We start from the raw sequence: 12,088 nt of genomic DNA, 5'->3' as shown, positions 1-12,088 counted from the left end.
CTGTATCTTTTTCATGAGCTGTTTTTAAGGCCACACTGCACACCGTGCAGAGATGTGCTAAGTTTTTGGCTAATGGCTCTTTGGGAATCGGCATGTTATTTTGTGTCTGTCAAACTTTGTTATCCTTGATATTTTTCATAGATTCAGCTAAAGAAATGGGAACAAATTATGTGTTTTTGTGCCTAAAAGTACAATTTAAAATTGGTTCTTTGCTAAGTTGTCTGTTTGGTGTTGACACAGCAGTGGTTCGTCCCTTCAGTCCCTGAGTTAAAGAGCCTTTTTTTAGTCTTGACTGATTTATATGTTTGTCTTGTGGCTTAACAAACAAACCAAACATTTCTCTGATGATGACCAAATACAAGGACTGGACTGAAAATGAGTGAAAAAGCAGCCAAAGAAGAACATTGAAAGAGCTTCAAAAAGCCTGGAGAACTATTCCTCAAGAGCACTTCAAAGAATGTCTGCAAAGCCTGGCTGCTCGGAAGTAAAACACAAAGAAATCAGGACTAAATCAAGACTTTTGCATAGTATGTATTGAGCATAGTTGGAGAAAAAATGACACCAAACTGGGATTTTTAAAAATGGGTGATGTCAGTACGCCCCCTATTGGCTAAATTGAGCTGCATTAAAGTTTTAGCTCTGGATAGCACAGCTCATCTACTTTGTAGTAATATTAAATCTATACGTCTGATGTTAATAAAAGAAAGACAAACAGACTAAAGAAGAAATGCGCAGCTACACATGCACGTCACCTTGAATTCTGACAGATTTTATTACTCTAATCAAACCAACAGGTGGACAGTTTCTGCTTTTCAAGACAGTCACAGCATGAAACCACTGACTCTCGTACATGTTGAGTGTTTTATTCATGTTTTTACACACAGCAAATGACCCAAAATTCAAGCATCTACCTTTTGTGGCAATTTCATGGCTTCGAATATCAGATGAAAAACTTATGGATCCATTTTTGGTGATTTTCCTTTCAGTGTTTTGACTTCAGCTGAGGAATTTACTGCTCCTCTGTGAGCCGAGGGAATTTATGCACCTCATGAAGCTCTTTTTTAAAAACTCAGCGGATGAAGTCGAAAATGCCCCGAAAAGCCTTAATTCACAAGGTTTCCACACAACTTTTATTTTCGGTAATTTCACAGACGACATTGGAAATATGAGGACATTAAAGACACCGACCTCACCGGGAACACTGATATGAGCTCTTATGGTACACTGGATAACACGGCCGCACAGCCGTGGAAATGAGAATGCGTCACGGTTGCCTCCTCTGCTATTACACAGTGTTGTAATCACACACACACATTCAACACACTAAAAACTGAGGAAACATTTTAAAAAATATTAAACTGGTGAGCTGCTGCTCTCTGTTTTATGCACAAAGCGTCTCTTCTGAGATTTACTGCAGTCGTGACTGACAGGAACACGGGCTGAACTTTGATTTTGAAGTGCTTTGGGAAATCCATGTTGGGAAAACAGTTTGAGACCGAATAATTTATAGCACTTGGTCTGAAATTCTGATGGGAAGCTGCAGATAAGACATAATGATCCCCTCGTGATCCCTTGGACTCTGTGTGGATTTTTGTGGAAATGCACTTTGTAGCAGCACAAAGATTTACTTTGCAAAACTGAGCTAGGCTGCAGATTTTGCACATTAGACATGCAATATTTCGATGTCCCAAAGATGGATAGCGAACTAACTAAATAAAATAAAATACCATGCATTCCAGAGTGAATTACTTTGTAAATGCAAATTGCAAAAAGTAACAAAGAACGGTCAGCGGTTTCTACTTGTTTAGAAAGAAAGAAAACAAACCAAATATAACCCCCAGCTCAGCCTGTTTTCATTAAAGTGCTGGAAAGAAGCCCTCTCTGAGAGAAAAAAAATTGAGACTGAATATAAAACAGAAGTGCAGACCAGAATTACGCCGCTTTCATTTTAGCGAGACAGGTTCAAAGACGTGCACTGAGCCCAGTCCAAGATTTTCTCTTAGTTTTCAAATACGACCAGATGGATTGTTTTTGTTTGACTCGAGGCTTCGTCCAGGTCTTTGAAACCAGTCCCGCACGTCTGGCTGCAAAGATGGAGGTTTTAGTCTGAGTCCAGCTGATTCCTTTAGTGTACACTCTCATCACAAGACCTCAATACACATAAACAGCTAGAAAAAAGAAGAAAACAGTGCAAATACCAACGCTGTGCTTCACAACAGCTTCGCAGCGCTCCTCATCTGGAAGACGAGAGGCAGAGGTGACTGACTCTTTGGTTGCTGTCGTTAGAGTAAATTTAAAGGGATACGATACAAAAAACCTTTAAAACAGTCGTACACTGAACATATGTCTTAGTGTTGCGATGCATAAGATTTTTGAGGATCTTTGTGCAAAAAAACCCCAACAAAATTCAGATCATATCTTATACCTTAGGTCACAAGTTGTCTAAAATGTCACTACATACACATGTATCACACCCTGTTGTCTAAATGTTTCATCATTTATCACACAATTCTTAACACGTCACACAAACACAAAACAGCTTCAGTGTCTCTGTATTGTACTTTTTAAATGTATTGCACGCATTTCTTCCCCATTCCAACACTTGACACTGCATATTCTTTTCAACATAAAAGTAAATGACCATTGGCTAAATCCCTGCCCGGCATAGTGATTGTCCAGTTTCTCCACAGTGCAGAGACAGAGTTGTTCCAGTGCTCGTCAACAGGTACCGGAGAAGACCAGAGAGCCTCACGTTTCACAAGTTTATAGTGAAATTCAGGCATTGTGTCATTATTCTATAGGCACTAACTGTGCAAAACATCATCTGAAGTATGTGTAATATTGGTGTAAATCAGACAATTAATTTTATGTTATTCATATATGGTGGGGGAACTAAATATTTGATCCCCTGCTGAATTGTAAGTTTGCTCCCTTCCAAAGAAATTAATAGTCTCTTTGATGGTAGTTTCATTTTAATGGAGAGAGACAAAATATCACCCAAACATCCATCTGCTGCTTGAAGATTGTCTAGGCCAGTGTTTCCCAACCACTGTGCCGCGGCACATAGGTATGCGTGCTGTGGAAAATTATCTGGTTCCACCTGATTAGTACTCTAAGCGATCAGCCTGAGTAACAGGCAGAACAATTACATTGTCTTCCACTAGAGGGCAGTACAACTACCTGCTCTAATTAAATGGGTTGCCAACTGCCAGTAAAACAGAAGAAGACGAAGAAGAAATTACATAATCCGGTTGTTCAGTGATGACACGACGAATCCTACTTCCAGGCCTAAAGTAGTCTGCGTTTAATATGGCTTTTGTGTTGTTAACATGTTTAATGTTATGTATTTTCTTCTATTTAATCTCAAAAAGCTCCTAAAACAGTCAGTGATCACTGTTGACCTCCCTCGGCTTTTATTACCGCTAATCATTTATTTAAGCTCAGTTTTTAAAACCTTAGGATGTAACTACAGCCCAGCCCATGCAGCAGTATATGAACGACTAACCTCGTATTGTGGATGGATTATCTCAGTTGTTCTCCTGGCTGAAGTTTGGTCCTTTTACAGTATCCTGCCATGCGATTACATTTGTTCCTGACCACCGAGAACACTTATGTTAACTTTTATTGAGTGGAAAAAAAGTTAGCTTGTTTATATTATGCTAACATAGCTGTGTCGCTAGCGGTCACGTAGCACATCATTATATACCAGCAAGCCAAACTTCACTAACCCTACAAACGTCACTGCTGTTTAGTTTTCTGTCTTCATTTATGCTGGAATTGATAAGAAAGCTGTACGTTTTAATTTGTTTCCAAAAACCCGCAGTCAGGACATGCTATATTGTATTTAGATAGAAGCTAGCGAGCTAACTTCCTGCTAACTTCTAACTCCGTTAAATGTCATAAATTCCGTTTTAATCGATGCCTGGATGTTAAACTCAATTGTTACACCTGGTAGAGCAGAACACTGATCATTTTATTAAAGATGAAAGACTTTAGACAGTTTTTCAACTCTCAGTAATGCCATAGTGATCGTTTGATATATGGACCTGCAGCGGAGTTTAGGCCCAGACACGGCTAGTGACGTCAGACTGAACAACCGGATAGTCATGCTGTGAGACCACGCAGTGCGCAATAGCAATAGATAAATATCTGAAAAGAAAAAGTAGTCAGTTTGATCTGGGTCCTGGAGAAGATTCCGGCCCTTGCAGTGGTCAAAAAAAAAGAAAGAGGTATACTGGGGACAAATGAGCCAATTCCACTATACCTGGTGTGCATGGGAAAATGATCAATATGCTCTTCGTGACATTTTTGTTTGGTAGCGTTTGCTGTGCTTTTTCTAATGTGAAATATGTGCTGTGGCTCCAAAAGGTTGGGAAACACTGGTCTTTTATCTTTGTGGGTTTTGGGGTTTTTTGCTGGAAGACCCATCCATGACTCATTTCAGTGTTCTGACTCAGAGAACAAAGTTCTTGTCCAAGATTTCATGGTACAGTGAAGTGGTCCTGTACCTTTAGCTGTAGAATGTTTCCACCTCCGTGCTTGACTGTGGGGATGGTGGTGTTTGGGTCATACTCAGCATTTCTCTTCCTCCAAACATGGCAGGTTGAGTTGATTTTCTTTCTCCCAAGCTTTCACTGAATCATTCAGCTGACAAACTTAAGTCAGGCCTTCTTGAAAAGAAGAACTTTACAAGTGTTGTAAGATTTCAGTCCATTAGAGAGTAGTGTGTTAGCAATGGTGTTTTTGGTGACTGTGGTCCCAACTGCCTTCAGATCTTTAATAGTGCACTGGTCTACCACCTGTCTCATGATTATCCTCAGCTCATGAGGCAAGACCTTGCATGGAGATCTAGGCTGAGGCTGACTGATGGTTCTTTTATGTCTTCTATCTGTGATGGTCCTGTAGCCCATCCCATTCCTGTGCAAGCTTACAATCTTGTTCCTGACATTGACTTTGACAGATCTTTGTTCTTGTCCATGGTGGTGGAGAGACTGAAATGTGGAATCATTAATTCATTGGTTGACTGTAATCCGTGTGCCACACACAGCCAATCTGTGGGAGCCAGAATTCTGGCTGGGTTGTAGGGGATCAAATACTTATTTCAGTCAATGAAAATATGCAATTCCGTTTAGAACTCTTATGTGATATGTATTCTGTCTCTCTCCATTAAAATGACAGGTATTTTAAAAGTTATATCTCTTAAATATTATACTGTGGTAGGGGTGTGTTTCTACCAACTTTAAGTGATCCGTAAAGTAAAGGCTAGTTACCAACATGTAGGTGACGTTTGCTGCATAAAAATGGTGAAAAATGTTATAGTTAATATGCAACACATTGCTAAATGGCTTTAAAGTTAGAATGTTAAGGAAGGCAGGGATTAGCAAACAGTCAATAAAAATCAGCTTGTCAAGTTTTGGAAAGAGGCCACTGAGTGGTGCTCCATCCCTGCAGTGTGTGGCCTGACCTCATGGCTGCAAAGGTCACGAAAGGTCATGAGGGTTGGGTTAAGGTTGAGCCAGGTGCTCCAGCGCCTCCCCCTCGCAGCGCATGCAGTGGTAGCCCATGGAAGCAGTGATATCGAAGCTGCCCTGGCTGAGGTAAAAGTCCATCGATGGTTTGTTCCAGTCCAGGACGGTGAAGTTGAGCTGGTGGCAACCAGCAGCCAGAGCCAGCTACAGGAGAGCAAAAACAAGAAGGAAGACAGGAATGACTGCTGTAGATGTAGCATGGAAGCTGTTTCTGCATGCTGCCTCTGAGACACTGTTCAGCATATTTTCCTGCAAATACTGAAAACAGGAAAATGCTCAAGGTTTACCTTCTCCATTATTCACGTTTCACTCACCTGTGCCACCTTGCTCATTAGTGCTTTACCGACACCTTTCCCTGAAAGACAGATCATGTGCATTACTTGAGATTTCCTGCAAATATAAGGACACAGTGATGATGAGACATCTTCTCAGAGGCTGTACTGTACCTCTGAACTCAGGCATCACATACAGGTCCTCCATATAAATGGCTCTGCCTGACCAGGAGCTGTAGGAATAGAAGTAAAGTGCATAGCCGATCTTTGTGTGCCCTGAAAGAAGAAAACAGTTTGAGCATGTAAAAATAACCGTTATTTAGAAGAAGCAAAATTCAGTATTCATGAAATTTGTGTATTCGTTTTGGTGCTCCTTCCCACTGAGTGAATGACTCTGAACATTTAGCACAGTGATTATTAACAGCATAATGCTTTACATTACACTGTAAACACATAAATATGTATCATTTCCCTCACATCAGTGAAAAAAGTGATATGAGTCGTGGTGCTGCTCACAGTTAATGTGCAACAATCTTTATAAATGAAACCTCACATTTCCCAGTGGTGAGGCTGGTTAGGTCATTTTAACCACTATTACTTCTCTTTTTTGTTTTTGGTTCCTTGGAGGCAGCTCAAAGCAGCACTGATGAGAGCGGAGCACAACTTTAATGAGACCCAAGACATAAGTAGCTACTTCTCAGTATAGCCTCTGATAGTTGAAGCCTTCAGATAGTGGACAGCGGTGACTGTGTGGAAAAAGGCCCGTGTCATGGAAGGAAAAAGCACAGCTGGGCAGCAGAGCGTATAATGTTCTAATTACTGCATTCTTAGGAAAAGCACTTCAACTTTGTTATGTAAGAAGTGTTTAAGGAGGGAGGGTACATGTGCTGTGTGCTGCTACATTAGGTAACATGAGTAATAAATATGCAGGATGATGTAAATGAACGCTATATGGCAATTAATGTTTGTGTTAAGTGTAGCTACCGTTTTCCAGTTAGTGCGACACAAGTAATTATACAAAAATATATAAAATGTTAAACTTGTTTAGCTTTTTGTATCTTATAGTGCTGAAGTCTTGCTATTGAGTCTACAGTTAGCTTGGTTTTTGACCTTTTGGCTTTACTTGATATACCTCAACAGTTCACTCCTGCGTTTTCCTTTTTGTTTCTCCTGCTCGCTCTCTCCGTTGGTAAGGTTCAGTTACTGTTAGCGGGTCGTCACCCATCAGTTTTAAGTTTGTGTCAGTAACCGGGTTACAGCTGTTAGACAGTAGATCGCAACAGTGTGTGAGAAAACTGGGCGTAACATGATCACCTTCTTTGGTTTTGTGCTGTTCTGGCACCTCAGCGATGATCCCGTGAAAGAACGGGTTCTTGGAAAAGCCATCCTGCTCCAAGTCTGAAAAGAAATTATAGATACTGTTACACGGTGTTTTCACAAGGGGAAATTCAGTTTGCATTTAACAGTTTGAGGCTTTTTATCAAAATGTAATCTTAGCTAAGAGAGAGCTTTAAAACCAGTTCTTGACCTTTTGTTGGAAAATACAGTGCAATGGTTTTTCCTCAAAGGTCCATAGTTCCTAATTTTAGAATGAAGCTTCCTGGGAAAAGCTGTTACCTGGTGGTAGAAACAAATGGCTCACAGACAACTACTTTATTATAGTGTGATAAAATCTACTGGGCTTAGATAAATATAACTGAACACCAAACTATACTTGATACAGAAACTTTATTTTTTGGTTAGAAGAGTTTTTCATCTGGACGATAAAGTCCACATTACATACTCTGTGTATTTATTCTCATTGCACTTCCTTTGGTAGTTTTCACATCCACAACTGAGTTCCCCTGAAGCAGCTGAAATCTGCATTAATCAAAATGTCTTTTTTTATTGGCTTATTTGTTACACTGTTGACTTTACAGCTGCAGAAGAAGATTGTTTACTATTTTTTAAATAAATAATAACATTGATTTTTTCCAACATTTACACTGCGTGATATGTCCAACTAACTTTTATAAGGCCAAGAACACAATTTGAACCTCTATTTGAAGAGAGCGAGAAATGAGAGTCAAAGTTTGTAACCAATCAGAGAGAGTTGAGAGATTTGATTAACCAATCAATTAACCAAAAAAGCAGGAATGGTTTGACAGCTGGAGACCACTGATATTTTTCCCTCCTCATGTTTTCTGACTATTTTTTCACTAGTTTTTCCTTTGGCTAGGGTCAGTGTCACTACAGGTAGCATGAGGCGATACCTGGTCCCTACAAAGGTGGCACAAGTAGTCCCAACTCCTCCAGGATGGCACATCAATATATGTCATTGCCAGAAGGTTTGCTGTGTCTCCCAACACAGTCTCAAGAGCATGGACTCCAAGAGACAGGCGGTTACTCTAGCAGAGCTAAAGAGGGCCATAGAAGGCCCTTAACCCATCAGTAGGACCAGGAACTGCTCCTTTGTGCAAAGTGGAACAGGATGCCAGAGCAGCACAATGACCTTTAGCAGGTAATCGATGTGAATGTTTCTCACCAAACAATCACAAACAGACTTCACAAGGAAGGCTTGAGGGTTCAATGGCCTCTATTTGGCATTGGCCATAGAATACCAGTATTGGCAGGTCCACCACTCGCACCTTGTGCTTTTCCCAGATGAGAGCAGGTTCACCCTGAGCACATGTGACAGATGTGAAAGAGTCTGCTGAAGCTGAGGAGAATGTTCTTCTACCTGTAACATTGTTCAGTGTGACTGGCTTGGTTTGGTTGTGGTCAGTGCTCATCTCGGGGGCTATAGCCAAGGGGGGACACATAGACCTCTACAGGCTCGGCAGCTGACAACTTATGTGTTTAATTCAGGAGCACTTCTCTGACTAAAGATAGCTAACTGACAACAACTAACTGCAAACGAGAGGAAAGTTGAACCTGAGGAATGAACAGAAGTAATTCTAAAAGACAGAAAACATTTTCCTGCATTCTCAAATTATGTCATATGTTGCTGTGTAGCTGGCAAGATTAGGACTCAGAAGTGACACTGAACTCAAAATTTAGGTTTATTGCTGGATTCACAGGGATCAAAAATACAAAAGAACTCAAACTAAGCAGATACTAGGATGCTAGTTTACTAACTAGGAAACTACCCAGAAGACACTGAACGTACGGGACATACAGCAAGAGGGAATGAGGGACGAGGTGACAAAGGGCAGAGTGATGGAGTGGAGACACCTGTGGAACACAGCTGAACAGAATCCATCTAAAGAACCAAAGGAAGTGAAACTGAACAGGATGAGAGATTGACAAAATGAGACAGGAAACATAAACACAGAGACAGAAACCCAGACTCAAGGCATAATGACTTGCCGCAGAAAAGCAAACAAACACAGAGACATGACCGACTAAGGAGACAAGACTCATTTGAGGCAACTAACAGGGAGACTAGACAACCGCAGAGACGGAGCACAAACATAGTGTAGACAGACATGGAGACATGACTAGAGAACAGACAGGGACCACAAATGATGATAACCCAATAATGCAAAGCCCAGAAGACAACTAAAATATAAACAAACTACAAAGGATATAATAAAATACTCAAGGAAGACTACTAATCATAGTAATATACAAAAGGAGCCAGACTAAATACAGACACAAAAACCTTTAGAGGAACACAAAGCCCTGAGCCCATGGCCCGGGGACTCTGACACATTAATATGATGGATGCTTTGTTTATGGTGTTTACACTTGTTTGTGATGCTCTGTGATATATTCACTATTGCTTTGTGATAACCTTATTGATGTTGGTTTTAAATGAAAAGAAGCTTCAACATGTTTAGTTTAAAATACCCTGTGGCTCTCGCTTCTCAGTAAGTCTCTTTCTCTCTTCTACAATCTCAGACTGTGGTCCAACTTACATTTTGATGTTCTGCAAATATTAAATGAGCAATGTTGGTAAATGGACTGGTTCTTACTTCTACTCTAACTGAACACTCAAAGCACTTTTATACAACTTGCCTCATTCACCCATTCATACAAGCACTGCTTTTCTATGTAAGTGCTTTCTGCAGCATTCACACTGCATCAGAGAGCAACTGATTAGCATGCAGACTGGAGCAGGTGGGGATTGAACCAGCAACCTTACAATTAGTAGGTGACCTACTCTGCTTCTTGAGCCACAGTCGCCCCATTTTTGAATAAAAAGTTCTTTTGACTTTTTGTGTTGTAAAGTTCCCAAAGACTGAGTCTTGAAGTTCCCCTTTTCAGGCATTTATAAATCCTTTGTAAAGTATAGATGGTCCTCACAACAGATGTGGTGACACAAAATACTGAACTAATGACAACTGCCTGAATTAAACATGGATTAAAATCTGACATAAGTAGTTATAAAAGCTCCATTAACACACTCACAAATCTGTATGTGTATAAAGCTGCTTTTAAAAACTTTAATTAATTTACCCAGACTTTCTAAATGATACCAAAACAAATAACGTGGTTTTACTCGATGTAATAATTTATTTGTGATTAAAGATATTATATATGTGCCTATAAAGCAAGACCAAACATTTATGTCCAAGTTTATAAATTACATTATAATAACCACACACTCTTAATCATTATTAAGCATTACGGATAAAATCAAGGCAAAAACTTGAGACATCGCTACATACATTACCTTTCTGGGTCACTTTCACATGCTCTGCCAGTTTCTCATACTCTGCCAGTTCCTGGACATAAACAAAAATAGCATCAGCTGCCATCATTTATTAGGACATCCCAGACATCAGTGTTGCTCAGCTGGTAGTAAACATGTCATTTACAGGCAGTTTATTAGCCTGAAACTAACGAGCAGGACGAGCACAGTTCATCCGATAATATCTCACTAATCTAATAATAACAGCAACACCGTGTTTATGAAAAGCCCTGCTGACGTAAGCCACTACAGGCTACTTAATAATGTCCTCGGAGTCATACACACAGCTGGACCGCACGCGCGCACGTGCACGTGTCCGCTCACCATGATCATCCGCGCGATGTCCTTGCAGTCGTCCAGGTTGGCCGCGCGGATGGAGAAGTCCATGTCGAGTGGATGTGATGCGGTGATGCTCACAGTGCTGCTCCGGCCTGTCGGAGCACGGATGACGAGCACTTGGAGAAGTACCCAGCTCTTCGTCTAGCCTGGACCAGCACGCCACAGCCTCTCCACGGAGGATGGAAACTGAATAAAGAGCGCCCTCCTCCAGGTAGGAGGTGACAGGGGAGTGAGTCAGCTCCTCTTGCGGACTGGAAAGTGCACCCGAGGATTAGAGGACGTCCATTAACAGGCTTTAGCTGCAGTCGTTTAAGAGATTGCTTCCGGATGCTTTCAAGAGCAGCATCCTTTTCGCTTTATTGGTGTTCCTCTGCCTCCTGCAGGGGCCAGAGGGATCCTCTAGGGGGCCCCAGCGTAAAAAGCATACACCGGTTCCCCTTGAAGTGTTTTCCCGTATTTAAACTGTTGTAAATGACTTTTCACTAATCTGTGAAACGTGTCAATCATATCAAATCATTTTGAGCCTCAAACAACACAATAGCACCAGTCATGTTTATTTATTCAGCTAAAAAGTCTTATCGATATTAAAAGTGTCTTTTTATAAAGAGATCTTCCAAGAAGGCAGGTAAATACAGATGGTTTAAGTGGCCAAAAAGCACTGGGTTGATTATCATGTAGGAACAATATTTATTTTTTATTGAACCTTATTTTGTACAGGTAGTTCCTTTGAGACTCAATGTCTCATTTACTGTGCTTTGACTGTTCTTCCTGTCCTACGCAAGGCCACCTGGGTTGGCTGGAAGACTGTTTACTTAGCTCGGCAGGGCGAAGGACACTGTCTCAGCTGAACTCTGGACACACACACACACACACAGACGCATATATACACATGCAGATATACACTCATCCCCCCCTCCAAACGCCTTCGACGCTTATTCCCTTCCGATGCTGACGGTGGATCAAGGAGACCAGCGCATGTGCTGCAGGCCCAGATGCACTGTCTACACTGGCTGTCTCTCACCCTTTACCCATCCCTGTTGCTTGTCATGTGTTTCTTTGGTGTATTAAGAGTTTTTTCATGTGCTTCGTGCAGAGGTGTTTTTTTTTTCTGTTCTCAAACTGATCTCCCTGTTGGAGCTCAGTCTGGGGGGAGTTATTTTTTTCTCCTTATCTTTCCTCATGTGGTGCATTTTCCATTGTTATACCTCTCTGACCCGTCTTCCCCATGTGATGTTTTGTGTAATGTATGTATGGTCGGAGGGTAAGATGGCGCC

The 12,088-nt window shown here is 41.0% G+C and overlaps 1 protein-coding gene across 1 annotated transcript; it reads right to left on the bottom strand.

Moving 5' to 3' along the window:
* Positions 1-4,896: 4,896 nt before the first annotated feature.
* On the bottom strand, positions 4,897-11,008 carry sat2a.1 (spermidine/spermine N1-acetyltransferase family member 2a, tandem duplicate 1). The gene is made up of 6 exons (XM_026162172.2): positions 10,800-11,008; positions 10,458-10,509; positions 7,115-7,198; positions 5,975-6,076; positions 5,843-5,883; positions 4,897-5,672 (listed from the first exon to the last, which is right to left on the bottom strand). Exons 1-6 carry the CDS (start codon positions 10,860-10,862, stop codon positions 5,505-5,507), a joined length of 510 nt encoding a protein of 169 aa, XP_026017957.1. The 5' UTR covers positions 10,863-11,008; the 3' UTR covers positions 4,897-5,504.
* Between the last annotated feature and the right edge of the window lie 1,080 nt (positions 11,009-12,088).

Source organism: Astatotilapia calliptera, chromosome 3 (genome assembly GCF_964374335.1).
Source record: "Astatotilapia calliptera chromosome 3, fAstCal68.1, whole genome shotgun sequence".
In the NCBI taxonomy this organism is placed as follows: domain Eukaryota; kingdom Metazoa; phylum Chordata; class Actinopteri; order Cichliformes; family Cichlidae; genus Astatotilapia; species Astatotilapia calliptera.
This window is presented reverse-complemented; position numbering and strand designations above follow the sequence as displayed.

What these genes read in the sequence shown, in the direction of transcription:
- sat2a.1 (XM_026162172.2), bottom strand. Translation starts at nt 10,862, where the DNA reads ATGGACTTCTCCATCCGCGCGGCCAACCTGGACGACTGCAAGGACATC. An exon ending in TGTGAAAGTGACCCAGAAAG is followed by an intron (nt 7,199 to 10,457) that starts GTAATGTATGTA and finishes ATTTCTTTTCAG; the next exon opens with ACTTGGAGCAGGATGGCTTT. An exon ending in ACAGCACAAAACCAAAGAAG is followed by an intron (nt 6,077 to 7,114) that starts GTGATCATGTTA and finishes TTCTTCTTTCAG; the next exon opens with GGCACACAAAGATCGGCTAT.